This window comes from Bidens hawaiensis, unplaced genomic scaffold (genome assembly GCF_021521415.1).
Source record: "Bidens hawaiensis isolate Kalapana, Puna unplaced genomic scaffold, B.hawaiensis_p1.1 tig00016263_1, whole genome shotgun sequence".
Taxonomy (NCBI): Eukaryota; Viridiplantae; Streptophyta; class Magnoliopsida; order Asterales; family Asteraceae; genus Bidens; species Bidens hawaiensis.
In genome coordinates, this window is record NW_027492483.1 from 419,293 (window position 1) to 429,205 (window position 9,913).

The 9,913-nt window shown below is 36.2% G+C and overlaps 1 protein-coding gene across 1 annotated transcript; it reads right to left on the reverse strand.

Annotated features, from left to right (window-relative positions):
• Positions 1–1,084: 1,084 nt before the first annotated feature.
• LOC143551089 (cycloartenol-C-24-methyltransferase-like) lies at positions 1,085–5,932 on the reverse strand. The gene is made up of 13 exons (XM_077041603.1): positions 5,816–5,932; positions 4,698–4,764; positions 3,321–3,394; positions 3,147–3,231; positions 2,977–3,032; positions 2,802–2,856; positions 2,679–2,726; positions 2,497–2,580; positions 2,271–2,387; positions 2,077–2,160; positions 1,877–2,002; positions 1,333–1,430; positions 1,085–1,245 (listed from the first exon to the last, which is right to left on the reverse strand). Exons 1-13 carry the CDS (start codon positions 5,896–5,898, stop codon positions 1,194–1,196), a joined length of 1,029 nt encoding a protein of 342 aa, XP_076897718.1. The 5' UTR covers positions 5,899–5,932; the 3' UTR covers positions 1,085–1,193.
• Positions 5,933–9,913: the final 3,981 nt, after the last annotated feature.

The following is a 9,913-nucleotide window of genomic DNA, read 5'->3' on the forward strand; positions in this document are numbered from 1 at the left end:
AATAAAAGATTAACTTAATTAATATATTATGATTCGATTACTGATCAAGGACGTATCAGATTGACCCAGCTAACCCGTTTTAAAACGGATCATGCTAGGCAATGTTGTAGTAATATATCGACTAATCACTAGACGCTAGTTGGATGGTGGGGGTGAGGATTAGCGATAATTCACTAGCTTTAATCAGGATTAATCAATAATTAATCGACACCTAATCGGGATTTTTACATCCATGGTGCCAGGGTTCATCTATTTATTATGTATATAATAATTAAACATGCTAACCATGGTAACTATAACCCATTTAGCCCATTTTATTACAAACTACTTAGGACCCATTTAACAACTTTACAACCAGAGACGGAACCAAAGGGGTCAGGAGGGTCCGATGACCCTTCGGCCGGCCAGATTCTATGCTAACCGTGCTATGGTAAGGAAAACAATTTCTGATAGTTCGAACCTTCAAATCGTATCAAATAATAAAGTAAGGTATAGAATAAAGCGGATAAATATAACACAATTGAAGTTTTTCAGCAAACGTGTTAACCGGCGATGACCTGGTTATTAGTTTCCGATTTAAAGCGAGGAAGAAGATGCGTATAATATTTTAAAAACTAAATAGGCTGGACCTATTTTAAATTATGTGCAGCTTTATCAAAAAGCCCACTAGCTGTTAAAAGCCTACAACATTTAACCTAATATTATACTCCGTAAGAGCCTTTAAAATCTAGTAAGTGAATTATTTTTAAGGTTTTTATTTATATTTTGTGTATTATCTAGCTTAAGAAATCGAATGTAAATCAGGTTTTTATTTTTATTTTTCACTTTAAATCTATTTAATATTTTATTTGATGTAGGGTTTATTAATATATACAATTCTTTATCATGACTTTTGTAATAAACGAATGATAAAAATTATATTGACCCTCCCATCGAAAAGTTCTGGTTTCGTCACTGTTTACAACTTGATTACATGTCATTAACCAGCCAACCCGTTTGACTCGTTTAGACAAATGTGTAAACATATGGATCGCTTTCAGCATCACGTTCACATACCCTTCATTTCCGCCCATGAACGCATGAATGACCAAACGATTAAAATAAAACTTTGCAGAATTTCAATATCAATAGCACTCGCAAACAACCAGTTTAAGATCAAAGCTAGACAATTACATAACACATGATCTTGATCCTTATTGTGGTTTCCGGGCCAAGAAGAAATACATTGGTGTGAATATCTCCTTCCTGAAACACAAGTTTACTTTTTCATATGAGTATATGAGAAAATCAATCAAGTTAAATAATGTAGTTTAAAGTTAATCAAGTCCTCACTTTCCACCAGCAACAAGCCCTTCTGCGGCTTTCTCTAAGAAGGATTGAACCCTTTGGCTTCCTTTAGGAGCAAGTCCCACTGATTCTAAGGCCATCACCTACAAACAAAACTCATTCATTTTTTTCAATTTTGAAAAAAAAGAAGTTACAAGTGTAGGTAAAGTTTTAAAGTGAAAAGGAAAAAAAAATATGACAAATTAGTTTAATGGTTTTCTATGTATACAGCATGGATATTTGTATGTAACAAATAAAAGTTTTTAAAATAGAAAAATTAAACGATTCGTGTTTGTTCTTTTTATTCTCGCAATAATTTGGTCCTCTGTAATAAATCTCTCCCTACATATGTATGAGGTTAGTGAACCTTCTTTTTATCATTTTAAAACATTTCATACAAACGAATTTTATTTTTTCAAAAAAACCGGTTCATCCCATCCGAACCGCCAAAAAAACTGTTTTTGCCAGTTTGGCCGGTTTGGTTTGTCATTTAAAAAAAAAGTACAAAACTAGACTGTGAATAGCTTTAATTTTTTGGTTGCAAGCATACCATGTTCTTTGTAATAAAGCGTCCGATCGCTGTGAGACGGAAACTGCTGAGAGAGAAATGACTTGTATCCAATGGCAAGTACCATGGAAGTGGTGAATCTTTAGCAAGATCTTGCTCCCATATAACCTTATTAATACCAAAAAAAAAAGTTATTTTCTTTGCAAATGTATGTATCAAAGATGTTAATATGTTTAACTCACCTCAAAACCTGCTTCTTTTAGAGCTGCAAGACATTGTCTAGTTGATCTTATGTCGGGAAGACCATCACCAATCTCAATTTCTGCCTGTTCGTTATCATAAAATATATTATTACACAACCTTTAAATTTGTGAATAAACACACAAAGTTAACAAACTCGGGTTGTTTAACGTATCTGAAAACTAGCTGTGTGTACCTTGATTTTTTGATGCTCTTGGTTATTGGGGTCAAATGCATCGGTCATGCACCACTCGTATGCAGCAAATGATTGACCAGGCTTCAAGACTCTATATATCTCTTTGTAGCAACCAACCTTTGGTCATAAATAAGTAGTTTATTAAAAAATGTAAAAACAAGTGAAAACCATAGAACAATTAAAAAATGTTTGAATCTCAGTGATTTGGCTGATAAATTTTATGTACCGCGTCTGGAGCATGGCAAGTAGCCTCAATTGCATACACTGCATCAAAACTGTTTTCAGAAAATGGCATCTTCATGAAATCAGCCTGCACCATTTTTCGGATCACAAACTTATAATCAGATCATCTGTACCAAATACTATATGTGTATGCTTAAAAATGTATAATGTTTGAAAGAAACTGACCTTTGTAAAGTCACAGGTTTGATCAACTCCTGCAACTCGGTTCAGGGCCTAAAAAATATGAAGAAATATAAAGTTTCTGAATTTCAAATCTTGTCCAGCAATTAGTATCATAACAGCATTTATCTTTCCTCTTGTAATCTGATATTCATTATTGTTTATGCCCATCACAGATGTGGAGCTGCCAGAAGTTGACCCGAGTCAAATACTTTAACAATGATACTTATATTTGTCACTTATGGAGAGCTGAGAAAACTTTATTTACACAGAAATCCAGTTTGTCACAGAACGAGTCAGTTACCTAAACCGAGCAATTTCCCTCAGCAGTCCACCGATTCCACATCCGACATCCAGCACCTTTGGAAAATAGAGAAAAGTAACAATTTAATATTTTAGCACAAGCAATAAACAGTTGGTATCAGTTACACTATTAATCAGATAACATGGAATAGACTATATATTGCATACGACCTTATATCCGGGCTTCAAGCCTAGTTGTAAAGCAAGAAAATGTTCATGTCGCTTAATGCTCTCTCGAAGCGATTCCCCTTTCCATCTGCAAATAAAGCGAATATAATCTTTAGGACTAATGAAAAACAAATATACAGTTAAGATCATAGTATTTGTAACAAATTGTATATCAACCTCGGAGCAAAATGGAATGATTCTCCCCAATCATACTCGTAGAAGCTTGTGACAAGATCATAATATTTGTTGACCTGAAATAAAACAGAAAGTTTGTAACCGTGCCATGGTTCTGGTATATAGTATTACTAGTTGTTTCCACAATTTAATAAACACACAACTATACATGTATCATAGTGGTTTTAGTTGCAACCTCACTTATTAAAACATATCAACTATCAAGGACAGTTGACATAAAACACAAATACATTTTACGGAATGAAAAATCGAAGAACATTAATGAAGAAACACTAAGTGACCCCGGGCAGATTACGGATAATCTGGGGGTTAAATAGATGTTTCCCACGAGGGGTTAGGTCCGGCAAAGATGGTTCTTCTGATGACCTGCAAAACAGACACCGTGAGCTCGTCACTGAGAAGGGAGGGGTACCTCCTTGTGACCACCCTCCGGCGTGAGAATCAGACTAGATTGCTCTTGAATATAAGTGTATATTAAGAGATTGCTAGAGAAGATAAGATAATGAGATGATCATACCATTCCAAGGTGTTGGAGTATTTATAGCCGAAGGTAGGTTTCCAAGAAGGTACAGCCGGCTGAATAGTATTCCTGTTCTGCCAACTGTGGGCTACGCACATGCCATGCTGGTGGTTGGTGGGTAGGCAGCGGCTGATAGTGACCAGGCCGGCTGTGTACTATTCCTTTTCCACCAACTGCAGGCTATGCACGTGCTATGACAGGTTGGTGAGTAGGCTGCGGCTGATAGTGACATTAAGTAATAGAGCGTGCTGCTCGTTGTACTGTTGTCAGTGAGCTGTCGCAGCTTTGGTCAGATCTTTTGTCCATATCTCGTCAGGTACAGTACAAAAGATCCTCCAGTATCGTACGGACTGGCTCATTTGGGCGGGAGTTTTCCCGGCTTTGTGCGGGAGTATTCCCGGCTTGCTCACTCCTTCTTCAGGTGACATTACTGAATTATTTAAGAGTTAAGTGCCTTGTGCGTGTAGCCTTGCTGCGCGGGTAGCCTTCCCTGATGGCTAGTATCCGTTGCTGCGGAGTACGTCGACCATTGGGAGGCTTTTCCTGCGGGAACAACTTGCGTACTGCGCGTAAGGACGTCACGTCTCTGAGCATGGTGGGTCCTGCGGATCCAGTTGGTTTCTGCGCAGACGTCTCTCTTCAAGGTGAGTCTTGCGAGTTTAGCCTTTGCGCAGACGTCCCTGTTGAAGGTGAGTCTTGCGGGTTCAACTGCGCAGACGTCCCTCTTTGAGGTGAGTCTTGCGGGTCCAACTGAGCTCTGCTGAGACCTACCTCTTCAATTAATTATGTTTGGATGACTGGAACGATTCTTGAAAAAGCATAATATGCGCGCTACTTACCATGTCAGTGTAGTTAGCCTTTCTGTCTTCCTCCACACCTCCAAAATCAGAATGATACTTCTCATACCTGTATGAAAACCAACACGATGACACCGAAAGTCAATTTCATAGCATTATACATGTATTTAAAAATTTGAACCTGCAAGTTTCTTACAGAAACTACCTTGGTTCTTTAATACTTTCTCTACTACCACTATTATAACAATAATTTTACTGTTCCACATTGACAAGCACCACTACTTATATTTGTAATACTTTTAGTACAATTTAATGTAGCATTGTAACAGTTGATTTCCCTTGAAGAATGAATATATTATTTGAATCCCATAAAAGGTGATGCTTGTTTGTTTTACCTAAACCAATACATCTCACAAAGAACAGAGTCATTAACCATTCCTTTTATGAATAAACATATAGAGTAAACACATGCACATGTTCACAACTTCACATATGCAAAACATTTTTAATATCCATAAGTACAACACTCCTATATATATGGAGGTTTTGGATGCCATCACTTTTGCTTTAGAAAAAAATGATTATCATTCTTAAAATAATAAAATCATAATAATCACTTCGAAAACGCACATCAAACACCACTATATAGATAAATATCTGATAAAATTGATCAAATCGAGAGCAACATGATACCTAATATTCTAATATAAATTGGCACCTTAGGGGGGTGCAACGTGCTACTTGAGATCAGATCGATAAAAGGCTGGAAACGAGCCGAGCCTTATCGAGCCCGAGCCTTGTATGGGAAGATTGTGTAGGCTCGTCAAGCTTAACAAACTCACGTCGAGCTTTGGCTCGTTTAATTCACACGAGCTCAATCAGAGCTTAGGCTTGTTAAGGTATCTCTCAAAATATATAAAATTGTACATAAATTAATAAACAATAAACAAGTCAAACCAAGCCGAGCTCGAGCTTCTTTAGAGCTCGAAACGATTAGATCTCGGACTCTGTTCAGCTTGTTTATACCCATAGGCACCTCAAATCCTCAACGTTAAAAATCAAATACACACTCATAAACCTACTCATCAAATCCACAGATTCAACATTATATATAATAATAATAGATCAAAACGTATATATATATATATATATATATATACCTATCGACGGCTGAAAGTACGTCATCCTTCTGGATTTTGCCACCGAGTCCAGACGCAAGATCCAACTCTCCACCTTTCGACATCACTGCTCACTTTATAACCTAACAATGCGTATAACTGAGTTACGATTAATAACTGAACATGAATTCGGTGAATTAATATATGAATGAATGTGAGTGAGCGTCAGTAACTGAATCTAAACTGTCAACACACAACAAGATGTTTGTTTGTTAAAACTTATAAAAGGAGTTGCCAACTCAGCAAATACACGTGTGTTTGAGTGAATTACAGACCACGTCCCTCAACTATTGCTTAACTTGCACTTTCAGTGTTAAGAAAACTTCATTTGCTAGTTGCTTCTAAGGATGACAATCAGACAATGAGTCGGATTTGGATATTCTCAAACCCATACCCAATTATGAAAGCCCGTTCCAAACCCATCAGGTTTTAATTGGGTTCCCAATCCGGTTTATACGAAATACATGTTGGGTTTCTATCAGGGTTTGACAAAATATATCTAATAGATTACAAATAAAGATTACCATATGAACAAAATATCTCAAATATTTCCATAAATAAGATTCAACAAATAATATATTTAAAATATTTAGATTATATTATATACAAATATAAAAAAAAGTTATGTCGGGTACATCGGGTATATAATCGGATAAATGAGTTAATGTTATCGAGTAATCAGGAAAAAAACAAGTTGCAATGATATGTATTTAGGTCTGGATAAAGAACCAAAAATTAGGTAACACATAATGTGTAAGAAAAATATTTATTTAAGTCTCCTATGTTATTACAAGGTTAGTGGGGGGTATGAATGATGTTGGATGACCTCAATGATTAGTGTGATGACTAGTGTTGTTCTTTTCTTTCAACAATGTAATATACACATCTACCGTCTCAATTTCATTTCATATCCATCATTTAATTTTTGATAGCATCAAGAAGGTTGGATAGAGTATTGTTACAAAGGTTGATTCAATTTTATTCCAAAGCAAAATGTAAACAACTACAAATGACTGAATAAGAACACTATTGAATACAGAATACTCTAAACAAATATAAACACTCAAAATTCAAACAGATGATTAAGAGTGAGCAAGAAGACAAGATGGGATAAGAACACTAATTAGCAATTCAGACTAAAACTGAGAGATGATAATTTTGATATAATTCAATGATGAAGTGGAGCCGTCAATGTATAGTGATCGATGACCCAAGCAGCGAAATCATTAGCAGAAATAACAATGCGACATTCCAAAATCATACGGAGATTGTGGAGACCCATTAGACATTAACGCTCCATTCCAAATATTAGGTAATACATTGTGTGTAAGAAAAATATTTAAGTTCCCTATGTTATTACAAGGTTAGTTGGGTATGAAGGATGTTGTATGACCTCGGTGATTAGTGTGATGACTAGTGTTGTTCGCTTTTTTCAACAATGTAATATACGCATCTACCGTCTCAAATTCATTTCATCTTTTTTCAACAATGTAATATACGCATCTACCGTCTCAATTTCATTTCATCTCAATCATTTAATTTTTGATAACATCAAGAAGGTTGGATAGAGTATTGTTACAAAGTTTAAATCAATTTTATTTCAAAGCAAAATGTAAACGACTACAAATGACTGAATAAGAACACTATTGAATACATAATCCTCTAAACTATTATAAACACTAAAAATTTAAACAGGGAATTAAGAGTGAGCAAGAAGACAAGATGGGATAAGAACACTAATTAGTAATTCAGAATAAAACTCAAAGATGATAATTTTGATATAATTCAATGATGAAGTGGAGCCTTCAATATATAGTGATCGACGACCCAAGCTGTGAAATCATTAGCAGAATTAACAACGCGACATACCAAAATCATACGAAGATTGCGCAGACCCATTAGACATTAACGGTCCATTCTAAAAATTAGGTAATACATTATGTGTAAGAAAAATATTTATTTAAGTCACCTATGTTATTACAAGGTTAGTGGGGGGTATGAATGATGTTGGATGACCTCGGTGATTAGTGTGATGACTAGTGTTGTTCTTTTCTTTCAACAATGTAATATACGAATCTACCGTATCAATTTCATTCATCTCCATCATTTAATTTTTGATAGCATCAAGAAGGTTGGATAGGGTAACGTTACAAAGGTTGAATCAATTTTATTTCAAAGCAAATGTAAACGATTACAAATGACTGAATAAGAACACTGATGAATACAGAATCCTTTAAACAAATATAAACACTCAAAATTTAAGCATGGAATTAAGAGTGAGCAAGAAAACAAGATGGGATAAGAACACTAATTAGTAATTCAGACTAAAACTAAGAGATGATAATTTTGATATAATTCAATGATGAAGTGGAGCCGTCAATTTATATGGATCGACGACCCAAGCTGTGAAATCATTAGCCGAAATTAGTGTTTTAAAAACCGGTACGTACCGGCCGGTTGAACCGGTTATACCGGATTTTCATAAGGCAACCGATATTTAAAGGCGGGTATTTTTGGGACGTTATTTGGAAAAATGTTATACTGTTTACTCGATGGATTCTACGGATATTTTCAAATTCCAATATCTTCTGAAGATCAAGAGAAAACCACCTTTACATGTCTGTATGGAACCTTCGCCTACCGAAGAATGCCATTTGGACTATGTAATGCTTCGGCCACCTTCCAAAGTTGCATGGTGGCCATCTTTCATGAAATGATCGAACACTCTATGGATGTTTTCGTGTATGACTTCTCAGTCTTTGGAGACTCCTTCGATCATTGCTTGAAAAACCTAGACAAAATGTTGGCTAGGTGTGAAGAAGTAAATTTAGTACTCAACTGGGGAAATTGCCACTTTATGGTTAAAGAAGGCATTGTTCTTGGTCATAAGACATCTCAAGCACGACTAGAAGTTGAGAGGGCAAAAATCGAAACCATCTCTAAACTTCCACCACCAACTTCAGTCAAGGCCATTAGAAGTTTTCTAGGTCATGCAGGATTCTATCGTCGTTTCATAAAAGACTTCTCCAAAATTGCTAGACCTATGACCAAACTTCTGGAGAAAGACGCACCATTTGTCTTCTCTGAAGAATGTGTTGAATCATTCAACATACTGAAAGACAAACTTGTCAACGCACCAATCATGACTACACCCGATTGGACCCTTCCTTTCTTAATCATGTGCAATGCAAGTGACTTTGTAGTTGGAGCCGTACTCGGACAACGCAAAGAGAAATATTTTCACCCAATTTACTATGCTTGTAAAACTCTTAATGATGTACAAGAAAATTACACCACAACAGAAAAAGAGTTATTAGCACTAGTTTTTGCCTTTAAAAAATTAAGGTCCTACCTAGTTCTTTCCAAAACCATAGTTTACACCGACCATGCCGCCATACGATACCTCTTCAACAAGCAAGATGCAAAACCCAGACTTATCCGATGGATTTTACTACTCAAAGAGTTCGACATAGAAGTCAAGGACAAGAAAGAATGGACCATCTTTCACGCTTAGAATGTCCAGCTTCAGAAGAACATGAAGAGGAAATATCAATGATAATTTTCCACATGAAATTCTCATGCATATCCAAGCATTCATGAAATAGGAGGATGAAATTCCTTGGCTTGCCGATTTCGCAAACTATTTAGCCTGTAGAATCCTAAGGAAAGGGCTAACTCATCAACAGCGGAAGAAGTTCTTCTCCGACCTAAAGTTCTATTTCTGGGAAGATCCATACTTGTTTAGGACATGTGCCGATCAGGTTGTTCGTAGGTGTGTATCAAGAAAGGAAGCCTTGTATATTCTCAAACACTGCCATGAAGGACCAACTGGTGGACACCACAGTACCGCCACCATGGTCAGGAAAGTGTTTGATGCAGGATTTTTCTGGCCCACCATATAAAAAGACACACATACTTTGATCCAAGCATGCGATGCTTGTCAAAGAGCCGGAAACATCTCAGCCAAAAATGAGATGGCTCAAAAGGGCATTCAAATTTGTGAAGTCTTTGATGTATGGGGAATAGATTTCATGGGCCCGTTTACTAACTCATTCGGAAATAAGTACATCCTTGTAGCAG